Source organism: Salmo salar, chromosome 06, assembly GCF_965601325.2.
Source record: "Salmo salar chromosome 06, fSalSal1, whole genome shotgun sequence".
Classification (NCBI taxonomy): domain Eukaryota; kingdom Metazoa; phylum Chordata; class Actinopteri; order Salmoniformes; family Salmonidae; genus Salmo; species Salmo salar.
The window spans coordinates 4,323,523-4,343,838 of record NC_138296.1 but is presented as its reverse complement, the minus strand read 5'-3'; the positions used below and the strand labels follow the sequence as shown (position 1 = coordinate 4,343,838).

General features: G+C 40.3%; 1 protein-coding gene across 1 annotated transcript; it reads left to right on the top strand.

The window, feature by feature from the left end:
* Positions 1–824: 824 nt before the first annotated feature.
* LOC145879791 (NLR family CARD domain-containing protein 3-like) lies at positions 825–20,304 on the top strand. Its single transcript, XM_082976249.1, has 11 exons — positions 825–913; positions 4,649–4,747; positions 8,252–8,368; positions 12,809–12,925; positions 13,261–13,345; positions 13,476–13,704; positions 14,095–15,859; positions 16,136–16,309; positions 17,563–17,736; positions 18,018–18,064; positions 18,504–20,304. Exons 2-11 carry the CDS (start codon positions 4,665–4,667, stop codon positions 19,025–19,027), a joined length of 3,315 nt encoding a protein of 1,104 aa, XP_082832375.1. The 5' UTR covers positions 825–913; positions 4,649–4,664; the 3' UTR covers positions 19,028–20,304.
* The last annotated feature ends 12 nt before the right edge of the window (positions 20,305–20,316 follow it).

The following is a 20,316-nucleotide window of genomic DNA, read 5'->3' as shown; positions in this document are numbered from 1 at the left end:
GACACAGTGCAATGAAATGCTTCCTTGCAGGTTAACCTCTTGACAATGCAACAACAATAGAACAAGTCAGTAGCTAAGTTAATAAAAAGAGTAATACAATAGTAATAAACCCTTCAATCATCAGTATCCTGAACATAGCTGGGTGTTTCTGGGATAGAGGGTTGATATTAAAGTCAGTACTACAATAGTAATAAACCCTTCAATCATCAGTATCCTGAACATAGCTGGGTGTTTCTGGGATAGAGGATTGATATTAAAGTCAGTACTACAATAGTAATAAACCCTTCATTCATCAGTATCCTGAACATAGCTGGGTGTTTCTGGGATAGAGGGTTGATATTAAAGTCAGTACTACAATAGTAATAAACCCTTCATTCATCAGTATCCTGAACATAGCTGGGTGTTTCTGGGATAGAGGGTTGATATAAAAGTATATATATTAAGATGTAAGCAATACAACAAGCAATACCCCCAGGCTATATGAATATAAAGAGACATGAGACAAAACAATCATAATGAATCAGATTACATGGAGAGGGGGACCTGATCCTAGATCTTAATGAATCAGATTACATGGAGAGGGGACCTGATCCTAGATCATAATGAATCAGATTACATGGAGAGGGGACCTGATCCTAGATCATAATGAATCAGATTACATGGAGAGGAGGGACCTGATCCTAGATCAGTACTCCAACTCTGGGACACTGCCTGTATAAAACAGAACACATTGTTGTAAAGTCTAGTTACAGCAGGTGTTTACTGCCATCTAGTGGAAGATACCAATAAAACACCTTATTATCAGGGTGGGGAGACGGCTGATTGAAACTGAAAGTAAAGTTGTTCTTTTGTTCAGGATCCATTTTGAGACGAAAGAGCAGAAAACACTACATGGAGATTATTGAAAAATAAAGTAAGTATTTCTGAACAATAATCTATTCTAATGGACAGAGTAAGATAATGAATACCAGGAATGAGATATTACTAGTTAGTAGAACTGCTACTTGAGCTGAGTTGCTGACAGACAGCAGTTTTCAAAGTGGAAACTAATCAGTAGGTCTACATGTTATCAGTAAAACGTCTGGTAAAGATGGTGGAGGAGCTTTTACATTATATGGTTTTATGTTTATCTCAGGGTTTCTCATCCTTTTGTTCTTACCAGCACTTACACACCTGATTCAACTAATCATCAAATATTTTAAGACAGTTTAAAATTTGAAGCATACAAATTAACATTCTCAAATTAAAACCTTTTGGGTTTGTAGGCCTGTTAACAATTATTAAAGTCCTACAGTAATTCACATTTTGGAGTAAAAAAAACACAGCTAAACTTGGTTTCGAGTAAATTATATGTTTATCAAAAATAATGTAAGAGAGATGTCTTGAAGAAACGCGTCTGGGTTTAGAACTCTGTGTCTCAGTGCCCTGCGACAGTGGGAAGTTCGTTTTGCATGGCCCGGTGCTACAGGTGAGTGGACATTTATTTTAAGGACCAATGGAATGGTCTAAAATGCGTAAACTCTGCACACCCGGGGAGCCGGGCAATGCAAAACGAATTCACCCAGTGACCGTTACTTTATTTCCTTATATGAAATTGAAAGTAACTTTGTAGCCTACGCAGTTACAAAATGTCTGTTGAAACTGTGGCTCATATGTCTCTAGAACATTAGAACAGTGGTGGAAAAAGTACTCAATTCTCATACTGGAGTAAAAGTAAAGATACCTTAATAGAAAATGACTCAATTAAAAGTGAAAGTCACCCAGTAAAATACTTCTTCAGTAAAAGTCTAAAAGTATTTGGTTTTAAATATAAATAAGTATCAAAAGTAAAAGTAAAGTAGTAATAATTTCCTTTTATTAAGCAAACCAGACAGCACAATTTTCTTGTTATTTTAATTTACAGATAGCCAGGGTCAAACTCCAACACTCAGACATAATTTAAAAACAAAAGCATTTGTGTTTAGTGAGTCTGCCAGATAAGAGGCAGTAGGGACGACCAGGGTTGTTCTCTTGACAAGTGTGCAAATAGTACAATTTTCTGTCCTGCTAAGCATTCAAAATGTGACGAGTGCTTTTGGGTGTCAGGGAAAATGTATGGAGTAAAAAGTACATCATTTTCTACATGAACGTAATGAATTAAAAGTAAAAGTTGTTAAAAATATAGATAGTAAAGGACAGATAACCCAAAAACGACTTATGTAGTACATTAAAATATTTTACTTAAGTACTTTACACCACTGCATTAGAAGACAGATAAATGTGTTGATTTGAAGGAAAGACGGGCAGATTCTGGTAGGTAGTCTACAAACTATTATAAAGTTAGGTCGTCGTCAGACATTCAACAGTCACAGTAGGTTTGAGCTACAGTATGATCACTAATCATGCCGACCAACCTGATGGTCTCTGTTGGAAATGTTGTGAAAAGTATCTGGCCTCGGCTATAAATATCTGGCATTACTCATCTCATATGTATATACTGTATTCTATCCTATTCTACTGTATCTTAGTCTATGAATTACTCATCTCATATGTTTATACTGTATTCTACACTATTCTACTGTATCTTAGTCTATGTATTACTCATCTCATATGTATATACTGTATTCTATACTATTCTACTGTATCTTAGTCTATGCCGCTCAGACATTGAGACCAATAACATTTGATTTGATTTAGATTAGGCTATATACACTACATGACCAAAAGTATATGGACACCTGCTAGTCGAACATCTCATTCCAAAATCATGACCATTCATATGGAGTTGGTCCCCCCCTTTGGTGCTATAACAGCCTCCACTCTTCTGGGAAGGCTTTCCACTAGATGTTGGAACATTGCTGCAGGGACTTGCTTCCATTCAGCCACAAGAGCATTAGTGAGGTCGGGCACTGATGTTGGGTGATTAGGCCTGGCTTGCAGTCGACGTTCCAATTCATCCCAAAGGTGTTCAATGGGGTTGAGGTCAGGGCTCTGTGCAGGCCAGTCAAGTTCTTCCACACTGATCTCGACAAGCCATTTCTGTATGGACCTCGCTTTGTGCACGGGGACATTGTCATGCTGAAACAGGAAAGGGCCTTCCCCAAACTGTTGCCACAAAGTTGGAAGCAAATAATCGTCTAGAATGTCATTTCATGCTGTAGCGTTAAGATGTATCTTCCCTAGAACTAGGGGGCCTAGCCCGAACCATGAAAAACAGCCCCAGACCATAATTCCTCCTCCACCAGTCCGTCGGACTGCCAGATGGTGAAGTGTGATTCATAACTCCAAAGATCATGTTTCCATTGCTCCAGTGTCCAATGGTGACGAGCTTTACACCACTCAAGTTGATGCTTGGCATTGCGCATGGTGATCTTGTGTGCGGCTGCTCGGTCATGGAAACTCATTTCATGAAGCTCCAGATGAACAGTTATTTTGCTGACGTTGCAGTTTGGAACTCGGTAGTGAATGTTGCAACTGAGGACAACGCTTCCCCAATCAGCCGGCCCATTCTGTGAGCTTCTGTGGCCTACCACTTCACGGTTGAGCCGTTGTTGCTCCTAGACATTTCCACTTTACAATAACAGCACTTACAGTTGACCTGGGCAGCTATAGCAGGGCAGGAATTTGACAAACTGACTTGTTGGAAAGGTGGCATCCTATGTAGGTGCCACGTTGAAAGTCTATGAGCTCTTCAGTACGGGCCATTCTACTGCCAATGTTTGTCTATGGAGATTGCATGGCTGTCTGCTCGATTTTTATACACCTGTCAGCAACGGGTGTGGCTGAAATAGCCGAATCCTCTAATTTGAAGGGGTGTACACATACTTTTGTATATATAGTGTAGATGCTCTGTCTTGCTACTGGTAGGCCCATAACATTATGTGAACTGATCTGAACAGGTTTAGACTGGTCATCTATGATATGTAGGTTATATACAGTACATTCTCTGTCCTGCTACTGGTAGGACTTTAACATTATGTGAACTGATCTGAACAGGTTTAGACTGGTCATCTATGATATGTAGACTATAGCCGAGGTATTGACCTTGATCTGCATATCACTAACAAACTGCTATTATACATTATAACCTAGCCTACTTTACATGATTTAACATCTCTTACTTGATGCAAATAAACTTTCTAAATGGATGAATGATTTCCCCCTCAGATCAATCATGTCCGTTTTATCCCTTCTGTCTATATTCTCAGATACGTTTAGAAAATAACAGATTGAAAGACAATAAATAGTCTACTGTTAGTGAATACAAATAAGTGTGAGACATGGCCTTGTGTTGCCGTACTGTCTATAACTACCTTAACAAACAGTGACTTATGATTATTATTATCATCATTATTATTATTATTATTATTATTATTATTATTATTGTTGCTGTACTGTCTATAACTACCTTAACAAACAGTGACTGATTATTACTGACAGTTACCATGGAGATGAAATGTCACAAATACATGTTCATGTGATGCATTAAATCACCTGACTGTTTCTATGTCTCTTAGTAAATGTTTTATTTCTCAAAGAGATAATGAATAAATGATAACAATTGACCTTCAATAATTAGTTGTTACTGTGTTAACCACAACCAACATGCTGGATCTCTGTTTAGTTGTCACTGTGTTAACCACAACTAACATGCTGGATCTCTGTTTAGGGGTCAGTGCTGTAAAATGAGTCTCTCTGAGGAGAGAGAGGAGGGGGGCCCTGCCTCTAAAATGAGTCTCTCTGAGGGACATGACACCAAAGCTAAGAGGTAAGATGACAATTTTATGAAGAATTTATTATGTTTATTTCCAAAATAAATAGCAATCTTAAGATGAATGCAGTTACTGTAAATCTCTCTGGATAAGAGCATCTGCTAAATCAGGGGTTCTCAATCCGGGGTCTGTGGAGGTACTGCAGGGGTTCCACGGCACCCTGACTGTACTCGTTGCAATGTAAGACATTTGATAGAATTTTCACATAACACAACCACTTTGTCTACTCTTAATTATTGCCTAATATAATGGAATGCATAGTTTTTTAACGAATTCTGATCGTTGTTACAATAAGAATTTTGACAATTTTACCATTATATCAACACACTCTTCACACCTGTTTAACAACTCTGAATAGCTTTGGCATAGTAGGCATCAAGTCCCTTGCCAATAATGTTGCCTACAACGTTGCATACAATGTTCATTTTCATCTAACACATATTACGCCCTAGATGCCTTCAATTTGCCTAATTTGTAGCCATGCCCAATTTAGGATTGTTTTTTAACAACGTGATGTTGCGCTCCAAAGGGATATCTAGAAATAACATGATGTAGATAATTAAATAATCAAAAGATAAACGTGTTAATTTTACACTCTTAGAAAAGGCTTCTATCACTTCCTTAATATATGGAACCACTAAAAGTTATATATATATTTTTGGGTTCAGTGAAGAAGAACCTCTAGAGTTCTGATCAACGAAAGGTTAATGTTTTGAGGATGTGAACCCAGCAGCCCTCCAGTGGTCAGATCAATTCCTCCCGTTTTTTCCAGCGCCCGGCCCGGGATATAAACCAGCCACCTTTCGACCACAGGTCCAACTCCTGCCACAGCTCCAACTCCTTAGCCGCTGGGCGAAAACCTGAGTTAATCTTGAGAAATTAGCTTAAATGAATCTGCCAAAATGAAGACAAAATACTTTGCAGACATACATGGTATCACTTGTTATACATAAGTATTATACATAAATCATTGCCAAAAGCACAAGACATATATTATTTATGGGTTTATCATATCAAATATCAAAACATTATTTTTAACTACTACAAAGCATTTACATGTGGAGCAGGAACCACTGACTCACTGCATTATTCTATAGTATTATCAAGACACCTGCTGTTAACTCTTAACTACTTAGGACAGCTCATGAGGTGTCCTAAATATCTACCGACTAGGTGGGACTAGAGAATTCATGCATAGCTTTAATTTATGCCCATAAGTGTAAAATGTCTTTATTCTCAGCACTTATATGACCAATTCTCTACTCTGAGACGCTTTGTGGACATGGGCCTAGATCTCAAAATATTGTTACAAAAAAAGTTGAATGTTTGTTTAACATAATAATAATAAAAAAAATGAATATTACTAATGTAACCCACTGTAAAGACTGGGTTTAGTTGATTGTGTTGTACTGCTCATGTCCGCGTTCTGGAACTTCCCGCGTCCCCGTACAGAACTGTCCGCGTCCACGTACAGAACTGTCCGCGTCCGTGTCCGGTGTGGCGCCAAACATATTGTCCGGTTACGCGCAGGGCTGAGGTGATCTAACGACTGAGTTTGTTACAGTGTTGAAACGCCGAAGTTTATTGTTCAATTAGCTTTTTGCTTTACAGTCAGGGACAGTATGAGTGTAGCCAGATCCTTTTCACTCTCTATCCTTGTTTCATTTTGTGGTTCACCTGATTCGTCATCATCATTGAGACAGATGAACGACCTGCTAGTTATCCAAGCTAGTCGGTACAGCTAGGTAAGCTAGCTAGCTACTCTACCAGCAGCATCCTAGTTATCCTAGCTAGTCGGTACAGCTAGGTAAGCTAGCTAGCTACTCTACCAGCAGCATCCTAGTTATCCTAGCTAGTCGGTACAGCTAGGTAAGCTAGCCAGCTACTCTACCAGCAGCATCCTAGTTATCCTAGCTAGTCGGTACAGCTAGGTAAGCTAGCTAGCTACTCAACCAGCAGCATCCTAGTTATCCTAGCTAGTCGATACAGCTAGGTAAGCTAGCTAGCTAGCTACTCTACCAGCAGCATCCTAGTTATCCTATCCTCCTTCTCTCGTTGACGGATGCTGGCTACCTCTGTCCGGTTCTCCTCTCTTCACTAGATGGACGGTAACTTTAATGTTTAACCCCTCTGCCCAAGGACCAATCTTTTGAATATTATTTTCGGGGCGTCTCAAGTAGGCTGGACACATTCCATTTTTTTTTATTCTCAGCTGCCTCACCAATGTCTGTAAGTAAATTAATTACTTTTAATTGCTAAATATTTTCAATAGATGGCAGCATAAGACCACGAAATGTCAGTTATTTGCTAACGTTACATGCAGCAATATGATTGACATAAAATAGCATGCAACCACAGACTATATGTCCCATGATTTTCTAAAATGGTCACTCATTACTTTAGTTAGCTATATATCTCTTATTAGGCCTGTGTTGCTTTTGGGAGAGCAACAAAATAGTGACTATAGCAGGTATTGAACCCCGGGTAAATGATCACTACTCAGAACCTCAACCTTAGTATACATACATTATAAAAAATCATCTTAATATCTGATATTGCGAGTAAACAACCTCGGAACAGAAAAGATGACAGCGTCTTTCAGCCCGCCAATAAATGACATAATTCAATCCTCCCGGTTAGTAAATTTACCTCAACATTTTACCTTTAAATTAAATTTACCTCAACATGCCCCAGGCTTGCGCGAGAAGGCAGAGCAGGTGGATGCTGGTTGATGAATTAGAGAATGAATGTACTGGGAAAATACGTTTTTCTCGACCAGAGGTGACTGAATTAATGTTCAGGCTTAATGATAATCGTTATATTAATGAAGTATAAAACATGAGCATAAAAACAGGTAATAATAAACATGAATCATCGTTATATTACTTCACAGTAATCTGTTAAATGCTTTTTCAGTCCTTCCTCTTGCATTAGCAGTGTGGAAAGGGACAGAAAGAAGCGTGGGGTGTGGTGGTGTATCCAGGGAGAACTAAACTAATCTTCTGAAATATCATTGTGGTCTTATGTTTCCATCTATTGGAATTATTTAGCAACTGCAGTAATACTGAAAAATGTGTTATTCCTTACTAAAGTAGTAATTACTCAGAATTACTAGTTAATTTTATCACTTACAACCATAAAATAACCATTTATAGCATAACAAACAACTAAACTGACATAAAACAAAGTCACTATATATGTAGTTATTTAGTTAATTACCAAAATGAGCCGGTCGGTCACATTTGAGAGTGAGGCAGATATATAGCATTTTGCATAAAAAACATGATTTTTGTCTCTCTGAAATGAAACCATCAAGTGATAGATTTTAAACAAATCCTTGTCTGTGAGAGATGTAATAATTAATACATAATTTCTTTAAACAGTAAAAGCTAATTTCTGAAAAGTGATATATAGCGTTTTGGAATGAAACTCTTCTGATGTTTCACCATCTGAGCTCAGAGTAGATGAGAGATGTAATGTTTGTCTCTGTTGTGTTGAAGCCCAATCAAGCAGGAGAGACCAGCCTCCCCTGTACCCAGCTGTGTGTCCATGAAGAGTGACTGGTCTATGGGTGAACCTATAAAGTTTAGAGAGGGAGACTTTTCTACTGAACAAAGGTAAGAAGAACTCATGGGTCATGGTCAGTGAGTTAAACAACACTGTCTCTAGTCATTTCTCCTCTCCCATTTTCCCATTTCTTTTTGTTGTTTTCATAACCCATAGGCTAATCATTTTGTCCATTTCATAGTCCTAAAACAATATTAAACAAACACAACGTTCCCTCCCTGTGTGCTTGTGTGTGTGTGTGCACTCCCTGCACGAGGAGATGTAATCTCATGTGTTGTCCACAGAAACCTACAGAAGGACTATAGTATGTTGTAGATACTTCAGTCCCCAGAGGTCTTAACCTATAGAAGGACTATAGTATGTTTAGTCCACATAGGTCTTAACCTACAGATGGACTATAGTATGTTTAGTCACAGAGGTCTTAACCTACAGAAGGACTATAGTATGTTGTAGATACTTCAGTCCCCAGAGGTCTTAACCTATAGAAGGACTATAGTATGTTTAGTCCACATAGGTCTTAACCTACAGATGGACTATAGTATGTTTAGTCACAGAGGTCTTAACCTACAGAAGGACTATAGTATGTTGTAGATACTTCAGTCCCCAGAGGTCTTAACCTATAGAAGGACTATAGTATGTTTAGTCCACATAGGTCTTAACCTACAGAAGGACTATAGCATGTTGTAGATACTTCAGTCCCCAGAGGTCTTAACCTATAGAAGGACTATAGTATGTTTAGTCCACATAGGTCTTAACCTACAGAAGGACTATAGCATGTTGTAGATACTTTAGTCTCCAAAGGTCTTAACCTACAGAAGGACTATAGTATGTTTAGTCTCCAGAGGTCTTAACCTACAGAAGGACTATAGTATGTTTAGTCCCAGAGGTCTTAACCTACAGAAGGACTATAGTATGTTTAGTCCACATAGGTCTTAACCTACAGAAGGACTATAGCATGTTGTAGATACTTTAGTCTCCAGAGGTCTTAACCTACAGAAGGACTATAGTATGTTGTAGATACTTTAGTCCCAGAGGTCTTAACCTACAGAAGGACTATAGTATGTTGTAGATACTTTAGTCCCAGAGGTCTTAACTTACAGAAGGACTATAGTATGTTTAGTCCACATAGGTCTTAGCCTACAGAAGGACTATAGCATGTTGTAGATACTTTAGTCTCCAGAGGTCTTAACCTATAGAAGGACTATAGTATGTTTAGTCTCCAGAGGTCTTAACCTACAGAAGGACTATAGTATGTTGTAGATACTTTAGTCCCCAGAGGACTTAACCTACAGAAGGACTATAGTATGTTTAGTCCCAGAGGTCTTAACCTACAGAAGGACTATAGTATGTTATAGATACTTCAGTCCCCAGAGGTCTTAACCTACAGAAGGACTATAGTATGTTTAGTCCCAGAGGTCTTAACCTACAGAAGGACTATAGTATGTTATAGATACTTCAGTCCCCAGAGGTCTTAACCTACAGAAGGATTATAGTATGTTTTTGTTAAAGGTCATACTTTGGCTATTGGAGCCACATGCACTTCTTGTTCATTGACGGAAAAGGTTACTAGCTCACTATTGTCCAAACCAGTTGTCTTAGACCTGTTTATTATATAGTAATGGTTTTAAATCAGTTATATCTACTGCACTTGAAATATCCACCCCTCCCAACTTGTTGTTTATTTTCCAATACTTAATATATTGGACATGTGTTATATAGCAATGTTCTACAATAATTATATCTACTGCAGTTGAGTTATGCTTCCCCTGTCTCCCAAATAGTTGTTCAGGTTCCATTACTGTATTTGACCACTAGGTGGAGACATTGACCACAGTAGCCCTCACCCTGAGGACCAACCTGTATAATCCACCACAACCTCTCTCATTAGCACCACCAGCTGAAGAGAGTTTCTCCCTTATTGTCTTCCCCATGCCCTACATGAACTTGTCCATTCCCTTTGTGTGATTATTCTGAGGAAGGCCATTGAAAGCTGAAACATTAATCTTTCTAAACTTTTTCTTTTCAACAATAGATTTTGTTTGGTTGCACCTTTATTCACGTTGGTTGAGCCAAATTAGACGGTCGCCTACATGTAGCAAAACAGAACTCCATTGATTGAACATGAAATGTATTTCAATATGTTTGAAAGAGGCTTATAGCTGCTGTTTAATGCAGTCATCTCGGGTTTTCATTTTAAGCATCATTTTATATGTCGCTTGTTTGTATCGATTGCAAAGACATTGACAACTTCGTATTTGTAGTCAACTTTGAGGTGAATTTATCGGTGGTCAGAGAGAGATGGATAAACCATGTAATTCTATGTTTAGATCTTCTGTGTATAAAGTCACGCAGGAGGGTAAAAAAGCATCTAACGACTCACTCAGCTGTTCTAGTTGTCTGAGACAGGAGGTACATTACTCAGCTGTTCTAGTGGTCTGAGGGAGGAGGTAGATTACTCAGCTGTTCTAGTGGTCTGAGACAGGAGGTAGATTACTCAGCTGTTCTAGTGGTCTGAGGGAGGAGGTACATTACTCAGCTGTTCTAGTGGTCTGAGACAGGAGGTAGATTACTCAGCTGTTCTAGTGTTCTGAGGGAGGAGGTAGATTACTCAGCTGTTCTAGTGGTCTGAGACAGGAGGTAGATTACTCAGCTGTTCTAGTGGTCTGAGACAGGAGGTAGATTACTCAGCTGTTCTAGTGGTCTGAGACAGGAGGTAGATTACTCAGCTGTTCTAGTGGTCTGAGACAGGAGGTAGATTACTCAGCTGTTCTAGTGGTCTGAGACAGGAGGTAGATTACTCAGCTGTTCTAGTGGTCTGAGAGAGGAGGTAGATTACTCAGCTGTTCTAGTGGTCTGAGACAGGAGGTAGATTACTCAGCTGTTCTAGTGGTCTGAGACAGGAGGTAGATTACTCAGCTGTTCTAGTGGTCTGAGACAGGAGGTACATTACTCAGCTGTTCTAGTGGTCTGAGGGAGGAGGTAGATTACTCAGCTGTTCTAGTGGTCTGAGACAGGAGGTAGATTACTCAGCTCTTCTAGTGGTCTGAGACAGGAGGTTGATTACGAGCATTTTCCAAGTGCAACGTTATTGATGGTTTTGGGAAACAGCTCTTTTACGAATTCCATGCGGGTGACTGTTATCAGCACCTCACAACCCCAAGCTGAACATCCCCCACAACCAGAGCCTGAGAGTCTAGGGGAACCATAAACCTGCCTCTCCAACTCTCCCTGACCTGAGTGTGTTAACTCCTGAGAGTCTAGGGGAACCATAAACCTGCCTCTCCATCTCTCCCTGACCTGAGTGTGTTAACTCCTGAGAGTCTAGGGGGGGAACCATAAACCTGCCTCTCCAACTCTCCCTGACCTGAGTGTGTTAACTCCTGAGAGTCTAGGGGAACCATAAACCTGCCTCTCCATCTCTCCCTGACCTGAGTGTGTTAACTCCTGAGAGTCTAGGGGGAACCATAAACCTGCCTCTCCATCTCTCCCTGACCTGAGTGTGTTAACTCCTGAGAGTCTAGGGGGAACCATAAACCTGCCTCTCCAACTCTCCCTGACCTGAGTGTGTTAACTCCTGAGAGTCTAGGGGGAACCATAAACCTGCCTCTCCAACTCTCCCTGACCTGAGTGTGTTAACTCCTGGGAGTCTAGGGGGAACCATAAACCTGCCTCTCCAACTCTCCCCTGACCTGAGTGTGTTAACTCCTGGGCTACTTTATTCCCCTCTGGCTGGGGGTGGATTCAGTGAGTCACAAACCAGTAAAATAGGTAGAGACGGGTCGCTCTCTTTCAAGCTCTGAGATTTAACGATGTTCCTATGAAGGTTCTAACGATTCATTTAGCCTTCAGATGCTTTTGGGAAACCAGGCCCTGGATAAGAACATCTGCTAAATGACAAAAGTGTCAAATGTAAATGTTTTACAAACAGATCACATATACATTTCTTGAATATTTGTTTTTATATATATATATTGATGTCACCTATGTATCATTTGTACATATCGTTATTAAAAATGTATATCTATGTTATATTTGACTGTATAAAACCTAGCAGTACTACTGATTTCTCTGAGATTGAGACAGATATATATTATTACTGTGTAAAACCTAGCAGTACTACTGATTTCTCTGAGAGTGAGGCAGATATATATTATTACTGTGTAAAACCTAGCAGTACTACTGATTTCTCTGAGAGTGAGGCAGATATATAGCATTTAGCAAAAAAACATGATTATTCGTCTCTCTGAAATGAAACCATCAAGTGATAGATTTTAAACAAATACATGTCTGTCATTGAACAACCCCATGCCATGATTAGATAGTGAAAAAACACACCAATCTCTTTCATAATTTCTTTAAACAATAAAAGCTAATTTACCAACATTTATGAAAATGGATATATAGCGTTTTGGAATGAAACTCTTCTAACGTTTCCCCATCTGAGCTCAGAGTAGGTGGGAGATGTAATGTTTGTCTCTGTTGTGTTGAAGCCCAATCAAGCAGGAGAGACCAGCCTCCCCTGTACCCAGCTGTGTGTCCATGAAGAGTGACCAGTCTATGGACCGTCCTATATGTTTTAGAGAGGGAGACTTTTCTACTGAACAAAGGTAAGAAGAACTCATGGGTCATGGTCAGTGAGTTAAACAACACTGTCTCTAGTCATTTCTCCTCTCCCATTTTCCCATTTATTTTTGTTGTTTTCATAATCCATAGGCTAATCCCTTTGTCCATTTTCATAGTCCTAAAACAATATTAACCAAACACAACATTCCCTCCCTGTGTGTGTGTGTGTGTGTGTGTGTGTGTGTGTGTGTGTGTGTGTGTGTGTGTGTGTGTGTGTGTGTGTGTGTGTGTGTGTGTGTGTGTGTGTGTGTGTGTGTGTGTGTGTGTGTCTGTGTGTACTCCCTGGACGAGGAGATGTAATCTCATGTTTTGTCCACAGAAACCAACAGGAGAGATCAGAGTCAGAGATTCTCAGTGGTCAGTCTTCCCAGAGTCATCAAACAGACCTGGCCTCCATATTCAGTGTATGTGGTCCTGTTATGTACATTTGTGTTTGTTTACCTCAAGTAAAGTTGATCTGTCAATTATTCATTAATGTGTTAATGAGAGAGCATTTCTTCTCTTGCTTAACTTATTTACTTGATTTTTTTTCAGTTGCTTGAACAGAATATTATGACATTTGTGAAGAACGAGCTGAAGATGTTCAAGAGGATTCTTAGTCCAGAATTTCCAGAAGGCTTTGAGAGTCAGAAGCAGGATAAGGAAGTGGTGGATGCTGAAGATGAGAAGCAGGAGAGCAGTGCCAGAGAGGGGGCTCTGAAGATCACACTGCACGTCCTGAGGAAAATGAACCAGAAGGAGCTTGCTGACACACTGGAGAAATGTAAGATCTGTCTGCCTCATGTTGAATGCTGTTTTATAACATTTAAAAGCTGTAGCTAAAGTACAGCTAAAGTAGCTGAGTAACTCAATGATATTGTAGCAGCCTTAACACAACACCTAGTGACCTCATCAAGTAGCAGCAGGGATGTGTTGTGGTGATTAATTTAGAGAGAGAGAGAGAGAGAGAGAACATTAATAATACCATCAATAATACCAATAATAATATAATCAGTCACACCAGTCTGTAATGCATTATGAAAACATTTACACATTTATACAGTCAGTTAAGAGAATAAATTATTATAATTGAAAACTTTATAACAGTCTTACAATACTGTAGACATTAAAACAGATGTAATATTAATATCCTCTGTGTTATGTCTTAATTCAGATGAGCTTGCTGTGATTTGCCAGCGTGAACTCAAATCTAATCTAAAGAAGAAGTTTCAATGTGTATTTGAGGGGATCGCTAAACAAGGAAACCCAACACTTCTCAATAAGATCTACACAGAGCTCTACATCACAGAGGGTGGAACAGGAGAGGTCAATAATGAACATGAGCTGAGACAGATTGAGACAACAATCAGGAAACAAGCAAGACCAGAGACTGCAGTCAAATGTAACGACATCTTCAAACCCTTAACTGGACAAGACAAACTTATCAGAACTGTGCTGACAAAGGGAGTCGCTGGCATTGGAAAAACAGTCTCTGTGCAGAAGTTCATTCTGGACTGGGCTGAAGGAAAAGCAAATCAGGATGTCCAATTTGTATTTTCATTCCCTTTCCGGGAGCTGAATTTGATGAAAGGGGACAAACACACTTTCATTGAACTTCTTAATCACTTCTCATTGGAAACCAAAGAATCAAGAATCTCCAACTTTGACAAGTACAAAGTTCTGTTCATCTTTGATGGTCTGGATGAGTGCCGACTGCCCCTCGACTTCCAGAAGAACAAGATCTGTTGGGACGTCACAGAGTCAACCTCAGTGGATGTTCTGCTGACAAATCTCATGAAGGGAAATCTGCTTCCCTCTGCTCTCCTCTGGATAACTACCCGACCTGCAGCAGGCAATAAGATCCCTCCAGGGTGTGTTGACCAGGTGACAGAGGTACGAGGGTTCAATGACCCACAGAAGGAGGAGTACTTCAGGAAGAGATTCAGTGATGAGGACCTGGCCAGCAGAATCATCTCACACATAAAGACATCAAGGAGCCTCCACATCATGTGCCACATTCCAGTCTTCTGTTGGATTTCTGCAACAGTCCTTGAACACATGTTGAAACATAAGAGAGAAGAGATGCCCAAGACTCTGACTGAGATGTACACACACCTTGTGGTGTTTCATACCAAACAGAAGAATGAAAAGTATCTTGGGAAAGAAGAGACAGGTCCACACTGGAATAAAGAGAGCATTCTGTCACTGGGAAAACTGGCTTTTCAACAGCTTGTGAAGGGCAATCTGATTTTCTATGACGAAGACCTGAAAGAGGCTGGCATTGATGTCAATGAAGCCTCAGTGTACTCAGGATTGTGCACACAGCTCTTTAAAGAGGAATGTGGGCTGTACCAGGACAAGGTGTACTGTTTCGTTCATCTGAGCATTCAGGAGTTTCTGGCTGCTGTATATGTGTTCCTCTCATTCAACAACAACAATGAGAATCTAATGGCCAAACTGCAAACAAACGACATGCCTGAAGTTACTTTCTACAAGAGTGCTGTGGATAAAGCCTTACAAAGTGAGACGGGAAACCTGGACCTTTTCCTCCGCTTCCTTCTGGGCCTCTCAATGGAGTCCAATCAGAAGCACTTACGAGGTCTACTGACAAAGACAAGAAGCAGCTCACAGAGACATGAAGAAACAGTCAAGTACATCAAGGAGAAGATCAGGGAGAATCCCTCTCCAGAGAGGAGCATCAATCTGTTCCACTGTCTGAATGAACTGAATGACCATTCTCTAGAGGATGAGATCCAAAGATACCTGAGATCAGGAAGTCTCTCAAAACCCAACCTGTCACCTGCACAGTGGTCAGCTCTGGTCTTTGTGTTGCTGACTTCAGAAAAGGAGCTGGATGTGTTTGACCTGAAGAAATACTCCAGATCAGAGGAAGGTCTTCTGAGGCTGCTGCCAGTGGTCAAAGCCTCCAGAGCTGCTCTGTGAGTAAATAAAATAAATAAATAAAATGACATATAAAACTAATCATCAGGAAGAAATATTCAGTTTAGAGAAAAATATGTATTATTGAATAACATATTTAATCAGTGTGTTGGTATTCACATTAGAATTACAATATGACCATACAATTCTAGGAGATTGAAGATGAATCTATATGTTGTTTGGGAGAATAAACAAAATGCATCTGCCATTGTCCTTCTACACTACTGGTCTTAAATTAACATTGTGTTTGTGAAATCATGATGATCTCTTTGCAGGCTGTCAGGCTGTGGAGTCACAGAGGAAGGCTGTGCTTCTCTGGTCTCAGCTCTGGAGTCAAACCCCTCACACCTGAGAGAGCTGGATCTGAGTAACAATGACCTGAAGGATTCAGGAGTGAAGCGTCTCTCTGCTGGACTGGGGAATCCCCACTGTAAACTGGAGACTCTGAGGTCAGTATTCCTGTAGTTGGTCAACAAGTGATAACTGTTCACCAGATCCACATGTGTTTACCAGGCACACATAGTCCACACCATATGTGTTTGGACAGTGACGCTTACAGTTTTCAAGTTGATTCTATACTCCAGCAATTTAGATTTGAGATAAAATGTTTTATATTAGCTGACAGTACAGAATGTCACCTTTTATTTGAGGTTAATGGTGAGATGTTAGCATGTTTTGTTGTAGCCTCTGTTATTGGTGATGGTGAGAGGTTAGCATGTTTTGTTGTAGCCTCTGTTATTGGTAATGGTGAGAGGTTAGCATGTTTTGTTGTAGTCTCTGTTATTGGTAATGGTGAGAGGTTAGCATGTTTTGTTGTAGCCTCTGTTATTGGTAATGGTGAGAGGTTAGCATGTTTTGTTGTAACCTCTGTTATTGGTAATGGTGAGAGGTTAGCATGTTTTGTTGTAACCTCTGTTATTGGTAATGGTGAGAGGTTAGCATGTTTTGTTGTAACCTCTGTTATTGGTAATGGTGAGAGGTTAGCATGTTTTGTCGTAAGCCTCTGTTATTGGTAATGGTGAGAGGTTAGCATGTTTTGTTGTAGCCTCTGTAACTCTCCACTCATTATTATTAATGATCCATTCATGATTTTTCTTAATCATAGCAGTTACAGGCTTGATGAAGTCTTTGTCGGCAAGGAATTTGGGACCAAATACTAAACTTTTGACTACTTTAATACACTATAAGTGAATTGGTCAGAATACTTATGACTTCTTCAAATAGGGGGACTAGATACATAAAGTGCTTTCAATTTCTAAATGGTGAAACAGATATGTATTAAAATACCCTCAAATAAAAGGTGACATTATATACTGTCACCTCATATGAAACATTTGATCTGAAATCCAAAATGCTGCAGTATAGAGCCACATTTAAAATGTTAGCTTCACTGTCCAAATAGATATGGTGTGGACTGTATACTCAATACAATCTAAATCTGATACCTCACTGTCAGTCTTTTGACATATACTGCTTTTAAACTGGTCTGGTCAGTCTACTCAAATATTTGTACTTCATATTTTTCTCTCTACAAGCAGTACTTTGATAATTTGTCATTTCTAATAATGATACATGCATTTATGTATAGATATGGAAGGCTTCGGGACAGTGATATATCTGAATATGTTAAAAAAATATACTGCCGCTATTTTCACCACCAAAGAATAGCAGTGTGGTTTTAATATGATTTGACTCTTTACAGGCTGTCAGGCTGTCTAGTAACAGAGGAAGGCTGTGCTTCTCTGGTCTCAGCTCTGAGGTCAAACCCCTCACACCTGAGAGAGCTGGACCTGAGCTACAATCACCCAGGAGACTCAGGAGTCAGACTGCTCTCTGCTGGATTGGAGGATCCACACTGCAGACTGGAGAAACTCAAGTATGTAGAGGGTTTATGTCAATGTTCATATCAGACATGTTTGACTTATCAGGCTAGTTAAGACAAACATTCTTACCAACACTTGGACAAAGTTATATGCTGTGTGTGTGTGTGTGTGTGTGTGTGTGTGTGTGTGTGTGTGTGTGTGTGTGTGTGTGTGTGTGTGTGTGTGTGTGTGTGTGTGTGTGTGTGTGTGTGTGTGTGTGTGTGTGTGTGTGTGTGAGAGAGAGAGTTCAGGTGTATCCCTCAATGACTGTCTGTTCTTCTGCTTACCGCTACAGTGTGGAACATGGTGGAGAGAACACAATGAAACCTGGACTTAGAAAATGTGAGTGTTGACTGCTGTGAGGAATATGACTAAGAATAAGTCTTAATTCAAGTTATGTCAAAGACCACCATCATTACTTACTTGGTCATATTAAATATCAGCTGTAGTTCTACAGAAGCAGAAATCAGTGACACCAAAGTTTACAAAGAGTTGCTTTGACAATATGTGTGTGGAGTGTTCGTGTTTCGTAGGAAATGTTTGTTCATGATGCAAACACGTGTGTGTGTGTGTGTGTGTGTGTGTGTGTAATTCATGGGAATAAGTGTGTTTTATATTACCATACAGTATAACATATTATCATCCAACAAGTCTCAAGTTACCTTAACTTCTCCTTTTGATACCTAGAAACATCTACATGAAATTATTTTGTGAAAAGTGAGTTAACATTCTAATGTGAATGATGATGATTTCTAATATTGTGTCTGGTTTCATCCATCAGATGTCTGTGATCTCACACTGGACCTAAACACAGTAAACAGACTCCTCTCTCTGTCTGAGGAGAACAGAAAGGTGACATGTATGAGAGAGGAGCAGCCGTATCCTGATCACCCAGAGAGATTTGAGGTCTGGAGACAGGTGCTGTGTAGAGAGGGTCTGACTGGGCGCTGTTACTGGGAGGTAGAGTGGAGTGGGGGAGGGGCTGATATAGGAGTGACATATAAAGGAATCAGCAGGAGAGAAGGGGGTGATGACTGTTGTCTTGGATACAATGACAAGTCCTGGAGTCTGGACTGCTCTGACAACAGTTACATTGCCTGGCACAATAATAATGACACTACCATAGACGTCCCCTCCTCCAGCTCCCACAGAGTAGGAGTGTATCTGGACTGGCCAGCCGGCACTCTGTCCTTCTATAGAGCCTCCTCTGACACACTGACCCACCTGAACACATTCACCACCACATTCACTGAGCCTCTCTATCCAGGGTTTAGGGTTTATGAAGACTCCTCAGTGTCCCTGTAAATTGTAACCTGACACACACACACTGGACTAACAACCACATGCTGCACCAACACACACTAGACACACACACACACACACACACACACACTGGACACAGACACTGGACTCATACACACACTGGACTCATACACACACTGGACACACACACACACTAGACACACACACACACTGGACAAACAAACACACTGGACAAACAAACACACTGGACACACACACACACACACACACACACACACACACACACACACACACACACACACACACACACACAGGACACACACACACACTGGACACACACACACACACACACACACTGGACACACACACACACACAAACACACTGGACATACACACACTGGACACACACACACACACACTGGACATACACACACTGGACACACACACACACACACTGGACAATCACACACTGGACACACACACACACACTGGACAATCACACACACTGGACAAACACACACACACACACACAGACACAGTAGACACACACACACACTTGACACACACACTGGACTCATACACACGCTGGACTCATACACACACTGGACACACACACACACTGGATACACACACACACACACACACACACACACACACACACTGGACACACACGGACACACACACACAAACACACACACACTGGACAAACAAACACACACACACACACACACACACACACACACACACACACACACACACAGGACAAACAAACACACACACACACTGGACAAACAAACACACACACACTGGACAAACAAACACACACACACTGGACAAACAAACACACACACACACACACACACTGGACAAACACACACACACACACTGGACAAACACACACACACACACTGGACAAACACACACACACACACACACACACACACTGGACAAACACACACACACACACACACACACACACACACACACACACACACACACACACACACACACACACACACACACACACTGGACAATCACACACACACACAGTGGACACACACACGCTGGACACACAGGACACACACACACTAGACACACTCTCACACACACACACATGCGCGTCTTCCTATAATTGTGAGGACCTTGACCCAGGACCTCTTACAATAACACCGTTAAAATACCAATGTGATCATTTGTTGTCTTTAATGTTGAATAACAAATTGTATAATTATATATGGACATACGCTCCATAGTTGTACAAGTATACAAGGATATATTGTACTTTTCATAATAAAACATACTTGAAACAAGAAACAGCATGTTAATTGTGA

What these genes read in the sequence shown, in the direction of transcription:
- LOC145879791 (XM_082976249.1), top strand. Translation starts at nt 4,665, where the DNA reads ATGAGTCTCTCTGAGGAGAGAGAGGAGGGGGGCCCTGCCTCTAAAATG. An exon ending in AAAGCCTCCAGAGCTGCTCT is followed by an intron (nt 15,860 to 16,135) that starts GTGAGTAAATAA and finishes ATCTCTTTGCAG; the next exon opens with GCTGTCAGGCTGTGGAGTCA. An exon ending in TGCAGACTGGAGAAACTCAA is followed by an intron (nt 17,737 to 18,017) that starts GTATGTAGAGGG and finishes TTACCGCTACAG; the next exon opens with TGTGGAACATGGTGGAGAGA.